The sequence below is a fragment of the Lactuca sativa genome, chromosome 4 (genome assembly GCF_002870075.4).
Source record: "Lactuca sativa cultivar Salinas chromosome 4, Lsat_Salinas_v11, whole genome shotgun sequence".
Lineage (NCBI taxonomy): Eukaryota > Viridiplantae > Streptophyta > Magnoliopsida > Asterales > Asteraceae > Lactuca > Lactuca sativa.
The window spans coordinates 84,187,139-84,202,895 of NC_056626.2; the positions used below are offsets into that span (position 1 = coordinate 84,187,139).

The 15,757-nt window shown below is 34.1% G+C and overlaps 1 protein-coding gene across 2 annotated transcripts; it reads left to right on the forward strand.

The window, feature by feature from the left end:
* The first annotated feature begins 9,524 nt into the window (after window positions 1–9,524).
* On the forward strand, window positions 9,525–14,067 carry LOC111917365 (probable hexosyltransferase MUCI70). 2 transcript variants are annotated; one of them, XM_023913062.3, is made up of 10 exons: window positions 9,525–9,895; window positions 9,964–10,319; window positions 10,894–11,190; window positions 11,272–11,482; window positions 11,561–11,670; window positions 11,750–11,949; window positions 12,104–12,207; window positions 12,495–12,682; window positions 12,871–13,070; window positions 13,600–14,067. In XM_023913062.3, the coding sequence occupies exons 2-10, from the start codon at window positions 10,046–10,048 to the stop codon at window positions 13,858–13,860; spliced, it is 1,845 nt and encodes a 614-aa protein (XP_023768830.1). In that variant the 5' UTR covers window positions 9,525–9,895; window positions 9,964–10,045; the 3' UTR covers window positions 13,861–14,067. The 2 variants fall into 2 exon arrangements, with proteins under 2 accessions (XP_023768830.1, XP_023768833.1); XM_023913065.3 differs by having other exon boundaries at window positions 9,976–10,319.
* Window positions 14,068–15,757: the final 1,690 nt, after the last annotated feature.

A 15,757-nucleotide genomic window follows, 5' to 3' on the forward strand; every position in this document is an offset into this window, starting at 1 on the left:
TGCCCCTTTTTATTCAAATGTAATCCATATTTTACCTTTTTAACCACTGCCATCTAAATACTAATTAGGTCTGAGACTTACAATACAACGCCTCCCCCTACTAATCCTTTTCATATTATGCCTAGAATTTACCAAATACCCCCTGTCTTCTAAAAATCTTTACGAAATAAATGCTAGAACTTACACTTTTAACCCCAAACTTCCAAAACTGACAATTAACCCCTCAAGACCAACACTCTGCCATATAATTACAGATTTATGGGCTATGATTCATTCATCGATTAATTTATTTATTTATTAAATAAATAAACGGGGTGTTACACTTATAATCATTCTTATGAATTAAAGTGAAACCTTTGCCAGCTAGATTTTATGGTGCATAAGTTCCTATCCATGCGAATCTATCATTTCCAACCTGCAATCATAAGACAAGGTTTAAGACAAAACCAAATTCAAATTTATCTTTCTTTCATGGACTAAACTTCAATATTCTAAATTTCTTGCCCTCTGGTAGCACAAGGGCCTACCAGTGCTTCCATGTTGTTAACAACTCATCTATATTGATCAATGTACTTTCGCTGACCAACACTCTTTGTTTTTGCAGTTAAATAAAAAACATAGAACTCATAAGCATTGCCAACTCAACTAGAAGTGCACAAAAATAAGAATGTGTCAACACATGTTACCAACCTCAGGTTGCGTGTTAGTGAAAACTAAAAGGTTTATTGTCGGTTGACTCTTGAAACTCTCAAGATCAATATGACTCTCACTGACTTCTAGACATATGAGTTTTTCCTGTAAGGAACATTTCTTGACGAGCTAAAACAAATATTCAAAAGTTTGTGTGGATTCCCAACAAGAAAACACTTTATAGAATTGGTCTCAGTATATCTTTGTTTTTCGATTGACGAAAACATCACAACTCCAATTCTAAATGTGTTATAGTAAGAAAACATTACGACTCCACATTTCACGAGGTGTAATCAACCTTCTTAGTTTGAAATGATTTTCAAGATATGATTTATAGTAATTAGAGCATGGCTATAAAACTTGATTGGAAATAAAGTATGACTCATATCTTGATCGAACCATTTCCTACAACATATGATTCCTCTTCTTAGTCATACAATTGCACTAATATGTTATTCGAGGATCAATTGTAATATAATTCCACAATCAATAAGATGATCATAAAACATGATGCTAAAGTACTATCCTTTCCTTTCAGATTGGACACACTTTTATCTTTCTGCCTAATAGATTCTTCTTATTCGTTCTGCTACTCTATGAATATTTTCAAAGTATTAGAATTATGCTTAATCTTATTATTACACCCATATTTTCTGAAGAATCAGTAGATTTTGGCGAATAGTGTTATCGTCCTTTATGGTGTATCTAAATAGTCCATATCTGTCACACCCCAAAACTGAGAACGGTAGAAACGTTCTGGGGCGGAGGACGTCATGTAATGTATCATGACAATGTAAAGTAGTAAACAAGCAACAACATCATTCATTGAATTAATAGTATCATTTTAATTACAAGTGTGTTCTTTCATAATATACAACAATAAAATGAATAATTAGAATATAAGACGAGTCTGGACTGCTCCGTCTTCACAAAACCTGGTCGTCGTATGTGTCTATTTGTGACCTAAGAATACAAGTTATTTTGAAAGCGAGTATCAGCCAAAAAGCCGGTGAATTCATAAGTATTAATGTGTCTTTGATTTGTAAAAATTGTAATGAAAGACTTGACATTGTTCTGAACGAAAGTTCGTATAGGTAAGGAAATGTTTATAAGTAATTGAAAGCGTTTGAGTAACCCTAGGAATCCCTATGATCCCTATAAAAGAAGTCTTCTACCAAGACCCTACTGTTTTGAAAGTAGTCTTCTACCAAAACCCTATTGTTTTGAAAGTAGTCTTCTACCAAGACCCTACTGTTTTGAAAGTAGTCTTCTCTATAAATGTGGTGGTTTTTTCCTATTTAACTATTAGTATAAAACTATAGTATACCTCATCGTTTATGTGTATGAGTCACAATATAAAGGTAATAAGGAAAATAGTTATCTATATCAAATATATCCTACCTCGTCGATCATGTGAATGTGTCACAAAGTAAAGGAAGAAATAATATAATGACCTAAGTATTATCCTTTTGTACTAGGATAACTAACAGTGTTAACTTAAGACATCCGTAGATGTACATTTACCTCTGTAGCTAACAGTTGGGTGTAGGAATAGTTAGTCCCTTAAAGTATACCTATAATGGTATCAACCGAAGACATCCGTAGATGTGCATTTACCTCTGTAGCTAACAGAGGTTCTAGGAATGGTTAGTCCCGCAAAGTATCCTTTGGAACGAGGATATAAACTCCAATCTATCTCGTTGATTATGTGTTTGTATCACAAAGTAAAGATAAGAAGGAGAATTATATATAACAGTATCTACACATATAATATGTAATAGTAACTCGCCATATAACATCTACGTAAAAGTATTCATGTAAACGTACTCATGTAAGCGTATCTATGTAAACATACTCATGTAAGCGTATCTATGTAACCGTACTCATGTATCATGTAATGTACTCATGTATCATGTAATGTACTAGTATAGACTCATGAATGAACTGACTCTTGTGTGATTCCCTGTACTTGGAATGGTAAGTGGTATCTCCTAACTATACCTATAATAGTTACTAACCATGTACGTGTATAACCTGAAGTATGCCTTTGCTACCCAAAGGTACTAAACTGACTGAGGAAACTTTTATGTCTCTATATGCATACATGATATATAACTGATAGTTAAACGACCTTCGGACGGATACCTGATACCCTACCAGACCACATCCCAACGGGGAAAAGGAAATAAAGCGGGTTAGCCTTCCTAAGTCTTTTAAACATTATTTATATAACTATACGTATACATGCATGCAATTGACAATATAAAAGCATATAAGGAGTTTTATAAAACCTTTGAAAAAGACTAATACCTAAGAAAAGATCGACTTGATGTCATTTTATAAAACGGTTTGGAAGTATTTGTTTGACAAAAACAGTTTAAGTATAAGGGAAACTTTGTTTGAAACACAATGTATCAGGGTTTGAAATGAACATACAGTGTTTAATAAACAGTTTAATAAAGTGTTTTAAACACCTAAAAACGTTTAAGATAAACATTTGAAGAAATCTGATTGGTAAAACAGTTACGTAAAGTAAAGCCATTTGCATGTTAGTTATTAATCACATGTGATTGATATAATAACTAAACATGATTCAACTTGTATTCCCCCTATAAAGCATTTATAAACATTTAACAAAATTTAAAAGGTTAATTCAAGGGGTATGAACTCACCTGTAGATGGTGGTTTGGATGAACTGAAGATGTAGGATTGCTAGGTGTCAAGTGAAGACTTGAACACACTTTATGATCCTAGTTAACATATAATATCACATATATGTATCCAATTAGTCTTTAAGCAACTAATAAACAAAGTTAAGACACCCTAGGATATGATAAACACCTTATACAAGTGTTATAAGTCCCAAGGATTGCTTCTAAGTGTTGTAGGGAAAGGCTAGTATGTTTGGGGTTCAAGGAAAACTCCATAAAAGAGTTTACGGTTTTGTGGTCACTAACAAAAGAGTTTACGGTTGTAAACCCTTGATTTTACGGCCGTAAGCTCACCTACTTTTGACCATTTGTTTTTTGAAGCCTTAAAAGTCCCTAGAAGCTTTTCTACTTGAAGTATGTGACTAAGGAAGGAACTAGGGCACCATTTCACTCCTATTTGGAGTTTACGGTCCCTAAACCATTTTCCTTTGAGTTTACTACCGTAAACTCATAAGGTTTATGGTATTTTGGGGGTTTTCAAGTCCTTAGTTCATCAAAGAATGGATCCAAGTTAGTTACTAAGGCATAGGAAGGAATATGGGTCTTTTATACAACCTGTGGGGAGTTTACGGTTTTGGGAGATCCCCAAACCGTAAACACCTATAAATGGGGCAACTTGGTGATTTTTATGTGCTAAACACATCAAAGGAAGGTTCCATACTCGTTTCTAAGCATAAGGAAAGAGTTGGGAGCACTTTGGCACCCAAATTAGGGTTTACGGTCCAAGAAGATCTTGGGTTGTAAAATCCTTTTTTCTTTTGATTCATGAGTGTTTTCAATCATATCTAAGCATGTAATACACTTTAATACACTCTAGGGTTGAAGTACTTATAATACGGAGCAAAAGATTGAAGATCCTTGGGAGAGAATTCGGGCTTTTCTCTAGTTGAAAATGGAAGAAATGAACTAAAATGGCTAAGTGTCCTTTATATAGTCCGTTGAGTTTTCGGTCCAAAAATATTATTTGAGCCGTAAAATACAAACTCATGGAGTTTTGAAACTTTCAAGATGCACAAAATACTCTAGGGCATCCTCTTTCCTGCTATCACCCGAAGTGTAAATCTTGAAATACTCAAACTTGTTCCAAAAAGTTTGAAACTTAGCAACAACTGCTCTGACTTCTATTGACCTGACATGTTTGTACATAATAGAAATTTCGGGTTGTCACAATATCGACATGTACTAGATACATTAGTCCCTCACTTGCCTCACATACACATGTGAACAATGAATTAACCATAATTTTCTAATGAACAAAATTATCATGCCTCACATAATTCGAATTATATGACTCCAAGTTGTTGTCCAATTAAAACTTGGTGATGGGATTTTTTTACTTAGTAAATTATGACAATGCCACAAGCGATATCATAAAAATCAAATCTATAACTAACGTTGATAATATTAGAAACATAACAAACACTTTCATAAATGCCATTGCAAGGAAATATAAAATAAGACAACCAGATAAACCAAAACTTCACTTTTATTGACTAAATAGAAAATTGGATCTTATCCTTACAATGCATAAAATGAAAACTATGTTTCAAGACATCTCCGAAGAGTAATAACAATATATTAAATTATCCTAACACCTTAGCACTAGCTCCAAATCTGACCATTGAACCATGTGATAAAAGTCAATCTCCCACGATCAGATTTAACTCACTCTGCTTAAGCTTCGTTCTTTCTCTTAGATCTTGTAATACCATCAAAATATGGTCATCACATCATGTATTAAGATTCTATGAATAGTAACTTGTTAAAATAATGGAGTATATAATGGATGTACCTGAAGTAGAGTCATACAAATTGACATTATCATCTATGAGATCTTTCAAGTACTTTGGGCAGCTTCGCAACCAATGTCCCTTCAATTGGCAGTAGAAACAAATGGACTCTTTGGGGTCAACACATGGAACGGTCCCATAACTAGCTTTTATCTTTACTATACGATCAAACGGTTTGATCTTGGACAACCCCTTTCCATTGCAAAGATAAATATTTTCTGGACCACCAATGTCACCATTGTCAATGTCCATGGAAACCTTGGAATTAGACCCAATAAGCATCTATGCTTCAGATGTGTTCTTAAGCACTTCTGCTTCTGCAACCATTAACATTTGGGTCATATCAATTAGGGTCACATCAATATTACTCATATAAAAGTTCTTAATGAACTAATTATATGACTTTGGAAGAGAGAGAAGAGCCAAATTAATGGCTTGCTCCCTTGGGAAAATGACATTAATTCTATCCAACTTGTTAATGTACAATTTCATTTTCAGAACATATGCATATACAGAGTTTCCATCTCGATGTTTACATTCCATAGGGGTTGAGTAGTCTATCTTTCAACTTGAGGAAAACGTGAAGTTGGGAGAGTCATAGGAGGAGGAGGTGGAAGAGTTGAAGAAGCATGATGTCTAATTCTACCATTACTTGAATAAGGGAAGACATTTTCACATTGATTAGAATGTTGAAGATCATCTTTAGAAGGAAGAGGAAAAAACATTTCCAAAAGAAAGAGGAAGACCATTTATATCTTCATAAGACATCTAAAATTGGGAAAATAGAGAATTCAAGTTAGTTGATTTTAATCGTTATTTATTAACCCAAAAATTAAATTAAGGCTAGGATCCATATTTTCGATTCGAACTCTGAAGAGGGATGTCGTAATCAAATTGAGAATCTATTTTAGGTAGGTAAGACTTTTACCAATTTCAATCTTATGAAACTTCTAGATCTTTTGAGATTCGTTGAATCTTATCAATGACATGTTTAATCTTGGATTATGCTCTCACTTTTGTGACTAGGATGCCGAGGAACACAAACAAGATGTGCATAACCATGCAAACCCGCTTGACAACCTCGAGGTCATTTATCATCTCACATTGATGTGCCGGTTAACCACACCCGCTCCATCAACAACAATAATTTTCGATTTGTGCCATCATTACAACTTTATAGTCCTAAATTAGTGTGTTGGTTAACCATACATTCTCCATTAACAACATATAATGTATGACGTGTGTTTTCATGGATTAGCATACTTTTCACATTTTTCCTAAAGTAACTAGAGTGAAATTTATAAGAAGGTTCTAGTACTTTATATTATTATACTTTTAATGAGGTTATATCCTATTGAATCCGTTGTGCTAACGACCCTCCACTACATAGGAGAGTGGTGAGTGCAAAAGCCACCCATTCAAAGGTCATTTTAGAGGTCATTTCCTTATACCCTATTTATAATATGACTTTGTGAATGAGGCGTACTGACGATTCGACCGACTTTGTCTTATACATATAATAATTACTTTTAATAATATATATAAGGTGTTTTTTAAAACTTTTCAAAATACAAGGTTTAAATGTTAATTTTCTGAATTAAAATTTTAATTAAATTAAATATGATTTAATCTTTATCTTTTAATTAAATTAATTTAAATCATTTAGGGATTAAATAATTATTTCAATTAAATAATTAATAAAATAATTCAAATTTAATCCTAATACAAAACCTTCTAATTTACGAAATTAGTGTTTAGGGTTATTAGATTTTTATTATTCAAATTTCAAAGCTTTTAAAACAATAATCAAGTAAACTAGAAAACCCTAAGGGAACCCTAGCAATTTTGAAAATAAGGGGTCAAGGCTAGGGTTTCAAGAGACCCTAGCCAAATCGAAATTTCAAGCCCACAGGGTTTAATTTCTATAAATCCTAATTTTGATCCATTCACTATTATGCACAATCAGATAGAAAATTAAGGCTTTGTATACCACTTATGACTTTTATAGGTTATAAATCTATGCATGAGGCAGAAAATTACTTACTCTTAAGTTCACATGCAACATATATGGATCTATGTTTTCTCTATTGATAACAATAAACTATGAACATCAAGAACCCTAATGGTAACCTATTATAATCAAAATACACATAACATTATGGTTACATACCTCTTGATTATTGTAGCAAATAATTACACCAATATCCATCTTGAAAAATCTTGGAAAGCAAGCACCAAAGGTTTAGTGCCTCTAATGGTTTGTACCTAAAACCCTAAAACGAAGAGGACAGAGAGGAAAGTGATAGAAATTCCGTTCCTAATCTTGTAGGTAAAGGTATGAACAAAATTTGATGCCTAATGGATCCTATTTATAGTTAAGGTAACTTGTCGACAAAGTCAAATTTGAATGAATTAAATAATGTATTTAATCCCAATTCAAATCATTTCTGTATCTGCATCTAGGAGGCTTCCAGAAACCCTAGGAATCAAGTCAAACCGTCCATACCATGGATGGTTCTAGAATCGTTTCTTTTGTTCAACTATTGAACAATTATAATTCACCCCCTGCACCTTTAATTAATTCCAATTAATTCCAGAGTAATTCAGATTAATAATTAGTTAATTTTAATTGATTTCTTATTAATTTGTTAACCATATAAATTAACAAATCAATTATTTAATTAGTGATCTCATGTTAATTTATTAATCACACAACAAATTAACAGATTAATTATATATTCCCAATTAATATGTTAATGACATAATATATTAACAAATCATTTTCTTTTTCTCTCCTAATATAATTTCTAGCTATTTCTGGTTATGAGAGCAACCCAAAAGGACTTCGCTTCTATTTGTAAGTTTATACCAATTTAGTTATGAACTTAGATAATTTAATTCATCAAGTGACTGGGAGTATAGCACCATTACCAACCATTATAGATTTAGAATTACAGGGTGTTAGAGAAAGCATGTCCCTATTTGTTCGAATGCTGTTGAAACTGGACCTCACATGGTTGTGTCGTGTGAATTAACTAAAATTATCTCAGGTATGATAGGAAGATAATGTGACATCCAAATTCAATCGTGGTTACACGTGTTCAATTAGCTCTCTTGGATTGATAAGGTTAAATTGGTGCCATGTTAAAGAATTATTTTGGAATAGATTTGCTGTGTGACGATGTGGTCTATGTGGAAGTTTCAAAATTAGTCATTGTTTGGTGATAAAATCCCGAAAAAAGAATGTTTATTTGATAGTATTATAGATTTATCGTTTCAGTGGTTTATAAATAGAAACTTTAAAACTAAATGTAAACGGATCAACCGGATCCAAAATCCTTTGTTAGCTATATCTTTGTAATTTTTTTTCCTAGTCTCCGGCTAGCTTTGTTTTATAAAATTTTAGCTGTTAAAAAAAAACTTAAACTTATCGACTGTTGAGCCTCGATGCTTTATCTAAAATACTCATGTAATTGTAGTCAATTTTGTTTTTATCTCATGTTCACTTATATGTGTATGTTTTGTACATTGTATTTACATACCCGGATCTAGGAGTGAGTAAAAACCGTCCCCAACTAAAATTAACCGTAAAAATCGCAACTGATAAACCGCAACCGCAATAAAAACTGATGGTGAGGTTTTATGTTTTTCAAAAACCGCAAATGGTGAAATTTGACAATTTTAAGATGTTTATTGTTAATTACTAATGATTTGATATTTTTAAGATATTAGTCTTTTGTGATTAAAGTTAATTGTCTTATACCTTATAGTTTTTTATTATTACAAGTAATATGTTTGAACTTTGAACTCTAAACTGCGGTTAAAAACCACAAAAAATAACCGCACAAAATTCATATGGTTAGTAACCGAAACGTAGAAAAACAAAACCGCACCGCAAGAATAACCGTCTAACCGCACCGCAAAAATAACCGCACCAAGTGGTTTTGAAAATAGATTAACCGCATTTACGGTTAGTGGTGAGGTTTTAGCCAATAACCGCATCGAACCGCACCACGTTCACCCCTATCCGGATCAATAGGTTTACTTATCACATAGTAAATGTAATGTCAAGAACAACCACATGATTTGTCCATCTCAAGAAGCTACCTAATTGTAAATGTAATGTCTCAAAGACTTTAAACAAGACAAACTATATTCTCTAAAGAGAAATATAATCTAGTACCTCGCATATCTTGAAATTAAATCATTTGAATACATCGAAAGCGACCCATCCGGTTCACATTGTTTTGCTTCGTTATGTGACGTAATAATACTATTTAAAAATCAAACAATGAATGTGCTTTTGCTCTCATTTTAGGGTAAACTCCATCACATCCCGAAAATAAAAGAAAAAAAGGTAGAATTTTGTAATGAGAACTGAAAATTATAGGATGAAAAGGTAACGTGGATTGACTACCCATAGCACCACAATAGTCTATGCACATCTTTAAAAGGATCTTTTACAACCGAAAATAACAGAGGAGCTGAAAAATGCTCTGCACATCTTGTTCATCATTTCCTCAAAACCAGAGCCTGACTGCTACTTCTCCCCTCGTTTCCATCCAATCAACAAGAAAACCCAAATCCAGTTCTCGATAAACAAAAACAGTAACGAAGTCTTTGCGGGTTCTTTCTCATAGGGATTCAAGAACACAAGAAACGATCTAGATCTGCAAAAGAAGACGAGTTGTGGCTACTGATGAGGTAAAGATTCCTGCTTTCTATCATTTTTGGATTGAGTTAGTATGTTTAACTTCCGAATTACATTACAGTTGTGTTCACAGATTTAATCGATTGTCGGCATTGGGTGAATGAGATGAAAGAGGAAGTTGCGATTTTGGAGGAAAGACAACAATGACTAGTGGGTCATTGGGTCTAAGATCATCAAGCTATGGGTCGTTATTACAACATCAACAACAATCACAAAATGGAGGAGTGTTCTTACAACAAAAACCCAATTCAACACCACCAATTGCTTCCAGGAAGACATCGAAGATGTTTGTTAATAAAGACAAGGAGAATATGTTCATGTGGATCTTCAAATCTGTTCACAGAAAGAAAGTCGGGATGCTGTTCTTGTGTCTTGTGTCCATCGCAGCTATGTTGTGGGTATTTTATGTTGGCAAAGGTTTGATTTCGTCGATCAATTTTTATTTGAATTCGTCAAATTTTAGCTTCGATTTCCTCAAATCAATTCTAATATTTTATTCTTCCACACGTAGACTTTAGCTCAATTTAGTTTCTGGGTCTGTAAATTTACCTCATTTTGCAACTTTTTAGCACAATTTTCTCTATTGGGTTATGATACTAATTCATTGATATCTATTGTAACTGAATTTTGCATCTTTTTAGAGCAATTTACATTTGTGGGTCTCAAATTCCACTGCATTTTGTACATTTTTAGCCCAATTTAAATCTCATTTTAATCAAATATTCGCTTAATTTTGGTTAATATTGAACCAAATTATGTTTCTATATGTAGTACTTTGTACGATTTTAGCTCAATTCCTATTTCTTTTTTGTCGGTGCCAATAATTCATTTTATCAACAAACTGTATCTTTCTTGATTTTGAGCTCAATTCATCTATGGGTTTTTAATTTGACTGCATTTCTTCGTACATTTTGACCTCAATTTACTATCTCGATCTTTCGTAAAAATTCATTTTTATCACTTTAAAGTTTTTTTTGCTGTTTATCTGCAGGTGAAGTTCCACAAGAAGTTCATATCCAAAACTTAGAATTCAAGAACGATTCCATCACAAGCTTTTCACCAGCGAGTGTTGATGAAGAAAGAGTTCAAGCCATTACTTTAAATGACGACACAAAAATTACAGCATCCCCACCACCACCACCACCACCACCACCACCTCCTCCTCCTCCACCACCACCACCTCCGCCACCTGCTTATTTCACCGGATACACCCTTCCTCCTGACCATCCTTGTGAAACCTTCACAATGCCACCTCCACCAGCAGACAAGAAAAGAACAGGCCCACGTCGTAAGTTTTTAAATTCTGTTGAAACGATTTCCACCATTTCTGTTTTCCATTGAGAAAATTTGTGTTTTTTCTTCTTATCAGCTTGTCCAGTTTGCTACCTTCCTGTGGAAGAAGCCATTGCGTTAATGCCAAAAGCTCCATCATTTTCCCCAATTCTTCAAAATCTAAATTACATCCATGAAGAAAATCTAACCAGAACTGAATTTGGAGGATCCGATTTTGGTGGGTATCCTTCTTTGAAGCAAAGATTCGAATCTTATGACATAAAAGAGTCGATGAATGTTCATTGCGGGTACCTTTCTCTCCAAAACTTGCTTTCTTGAAATAACATTTCTTCATTTTTATTAAATCTTTTTTGATTTGATGAAAGATTTGTGAGAGGAGATAAACCAGGGCGCCAAACAGGGTTTGATATTGATGATTCGGATCTTTTTGAGATGGATCAATGTAGGGATGTGGTGGTTGCATCAGCCATATTTGGTATCTAAACTATATCTATCTACCCCTAATTTTTGAGATGGATTACTTTCTATTGAATCTAATGATTAAAGTTTTTCAGGTGCTTATGATTTGATTCAACAACCAAAGAACATGAGTGAAACTGCAAAGAAAAATGTTTGCTTTTTCATGTTTGTTGATGAGGAAACTGCAAGTTTTTTGAGAAATTCGAGTGATCTTGATGATAGCAAGAGGATTGGGTTATGGAGAATTGTTGTTGTACACAATCTACCATATACTGATCCAAGACGCAATGGGAAGGTATAGTATTCCAATTATAGCATTGTACTTTCATTGCTTTTTCTTATTAGGATGCTATAATAAACAGATTAATGAAAGTAGATTGCTATTTCTTGCATTTATAAAAAAATGGACAATGTTTTTAATGAGGATACATACATAAATATATGTGTAGGTTCCAAAGCTTCTACTACATAGGCTTTTCCCAAATGTTCGTTATTCTCTTTGGGTGGATGGGAAACTTGAGCTTGTTGTGGATCCTTATCAAATTCTTGAAAGGTATCATATTTTGATTTTTGATGCAACATTTTCTCTTATTATGTGAGTAAATGACCATTTTACCCTTCCTTTCTTGTTTCTTTTATTCCCTGTAAAGTAACGTATGGATATAGTGTTGAATGGATAAATGATTTCTATCGGTATGGAGTAAGTTCTGTATGACCAAAGATTGTTTTTCTTAAGGACCGAATGAAATGAGCGAGAGTAAATGACGATTTTACCCTTCTGTCTAGATTTGATATTAAATTCCTATTAATTCAAAAACTGTAATCATGTGTGAATTTCAGGTTCTTGTGGAGGAAAAACGCTAGTTTTGCAATATCTCGACATTACAAACGGTTTGATGTGTTTGTAGAAGCAGAAGCTAATAAAGCAGCTTCAAAATATGACAATGCCTCAATTGATTTCCAGATCAACTTTTATAAAACTGAGGGTTTAACTCCATACTCAGAGGCAAAACTTCCTATTAGAAGTGGTATGAAATGCACTCTTTTTATTTTTAAAAAGGTTAAATGCAAGAATTAGCAACTTACTAGTTACTTCCATTTATTTGTTTATCATCTCATCATACTTTCATTTCTTCATATTAAAACATTCTACTTTGAAAATCGATGCCCTCTAAATACAAAAAAGTATTGAAAGGATAATGTTGTAATTATGCAGATGTTCCTGAAGGATGCGTGGTGATAAGAGAGCATATTCCTATCTCAAACCTTTTTACTTGTCTTTGGTTCAATGAAGTTGATCGGTTTACTTCAAGAGATCAGATTAGCTTCTCAACAGTGAGAGACAAGATCATGTCAAAGACAAATTGGACAGTTCATATGTTTTGGGATTGTCAAAGGCGAAATTTTGTAGTTCAGGTAATAAAACTTTCTTGATTTTGATACACTTTGACTTTCAAAGTCAAACAATATTATTCCCTAATGCAAATCTTGATTACCATTTATTTTCAAACCAAGCATATGATGCTACCATTCTAAAACGGGATTTTGACATGAAAGTCCTTAAGTTTGTTAAATTTTGTCGGTTTTGTCCATGTGATGATTTTTTGTTTGTTAATACCTAAAGTTTGCCAAGTTTTTTCCATTTTTGCCCTTGGTTTCCTAGGACAAAACCGATAAAGTTTGAGAAAACTTAAGGACTTTCGTGTCAATTTGAAAAACATAATTAGGATAAAAACATAAAAGATTTGTAGCAAGGCAAAAAATTGTCAAAACCGACAAAATGAACAAACTTTAGGACTTTTTTGACCACTCGAAAATCATTGATATAATTTCAATATTCGTACAAAAAAGTTTCTCAAGATTCAAGAAATTTATTATATTTATAGATTCGAAAAGTATTTTTGTTGACCTAAAAAATCAATGCTGTTTTTATCCTCTTTTTCAGGGATACCACCGCGATATTCTTGAGCACTGGCCGCCGCCGCCGCCACCGCCACTACCGCAGCCTCCTCCAGGTGCACTCACTGTTTTTATGCCGCCACCCTCCACCCCGATTGATGAAACACCAAATATTTCTGCCTTAGAAACATCGATGGAACATATTGTAAGTAATCCCACAAAGATCCCGCCAGTTAGGCGCCGGAGAGACAGGAGATTCAATTCAAGGCGGCACCGGAAAGTTGTTGCCGGAACAAACCAAAAGTAAAAGGATTTTTATACGGAAAAGAAGCCATTAGTTATTTCCTTCCCTCATTTTTGGGTTAGGACAATTTGTGCAAGATGAGTATTTTTTATCGGCTTTCGTCATTATATACGTGTTAGATTTTACCAGATTTACCATTTTTTGTTGTATATATACTTTTAAAAAAGATGATAATTATGATGATAATGATAATGAATTTTGTTGTGCGAATTTCATGTCATTTTGTTATAAGGTGCAACTCTGCTTTGGTAGGAGTTGCAACCCGGTTGAAATGCAATATCGATTTACTGCTGCAATTATGTAAGTATTCCATTTTAATGGAGGAAATAGCAAGAATAGAGCCTTGTTTTGAGTCCTCTTCTCGTTGAGACAAGGCATCTCATCTGCTGCATGATTGAGAGCCCTTGCGCGGTATTCCACAGTAAAATCAAAGCCAAGAAGCTTGCTTACCCAATGTTGTTGTGGAGAAGTAGTCAAACGTTGCTCTAATAAAAATTTAAGACTGTGATGGTCTGTTTTGATAAGGAAATGGAATGGTCGCCAATGAGCCATTACTTTCACCAAACCAATTTGCGGCTAAAAAAGGCAATAGGGTGGTTCTGTTGTTGAAGAATGGCGCCAATCCCCATGCCGGAACAATAAGTGGGTTTGCGAAGTCGGGTAAAGCAAGAACAGGATATTCCAATAATGCCTTCTTCAGTTGTTCAAATGTGGTTTCTGATTATGCTACCTCCTGACCAAAAGAACACTTGGATTGTTTTAAAAACAACCCATGTGTTTGCACCAAACCGAGCATCGTTTCTAAATGAATCAAATTAATGTTCTGCAAGTAAGTGGCTATAAACTAAAATTTCATAAAAAAACCGAGAACGTACCGTCGAAGTTGAGCATGGACCACCTCATTCATTAAACTTTGAAAGCTTGAGGGCGCATTTGACAACCCGAATGACATAACTAGGAACTCGAAGTGACCTTGATGTGTACGGAACGCTGTCTTCTCAATATTGGTTGGGTATATTCGAACTTGGTGATATCCTAACGCCAAGTCAAATTTGGAAAAAGTAGTGGAACCATGCAATTCATCTACTACAGGTATTGGGAACTTATCTTTAATATTGGGAACTTATCTTTAACGGTTTTTGGATTAAGTTCCTCATAATCCACATAAAAATGTATGCCAAGATGTCATTTTTTTAACCAAAAGTACCTGGGATGAGTAGGGTGACTGGCTAGGGCAGATAATCTCACTTTGGAGCATCTCAACACATTATTGTTCTATTTTATCCTTGAAATGTGGATAATGATAAGGTCGAAACGTGATTGGTTAGGTTCCATTGAGGAGATGTGTCCGATGATCACAACTCCGGGAGGGTAGAAGGTCTTTGGGTTTATAAAAAACAACTGAAAATTGTTCTAAGAGTGTATCCATGCAAGTTTGGATCAGCTTCATCGAGAGAGGTGAGGTCGGAGAGGGTGGCAAACTTGGGTTATTCCTCGTGCCACTTGATAGTGTTTATGTCCACCTTAAACTCCATCTCCTTGATCAAGGCAAAGTCCTAAAGAATGAGTCCCACTTTTGCAGCCACCTAATACCAAGAACTAGATCGTAACCTTCCAAGGGTATCTCGAAGAAATCAACCTTGAATTCATGCCTTTCAGTCTTTATACCACAAATTGAAAATTCTTACTCATACCATTGCTTTCAATTTCCCCCTGTCAGTTAATGTGACACGTAAGCATGGACGGTGATGCACAACCACTTGTAGATTCTCCGTTAAACGTTGGCCTCCCTGCAATAAAATTGTGAGTACTTCTACTATCCAACAACACATATGCCAACCCGTTACCGACTCTTTCTTAGACTTGAAGCATATGACTGGTTTTAGTTCCCCGAATGGCA

What these genes read in the sequence shown, in the direction of transcription:
- LOC111917365 (XM_023913062.3), top strand. Translation starts at nt 10,046, where the DNA reads ATGACTAGTGGGTCATTGGGTCTAAGATCATCAAGCTATGGGTCGTTA. An exon ending in TCGATGAATGTTCATTGCGG is followed by an intron (nt 11,483 to 11,560) that starts GTACCTTTCTCT and finishes ATTTGATGAAAG; the next exon opens with ATTTGTGAGAGGAGATAAAC. An exon ending in GGCGAAATTTTGTAGTTCAG is followed by an intron (nt 13,071 to 13,599) that starts GTAATAAAACTT and finishes CCTCTTTTTCAG; the next exon opens with GGATACCACCGCGATATTCT.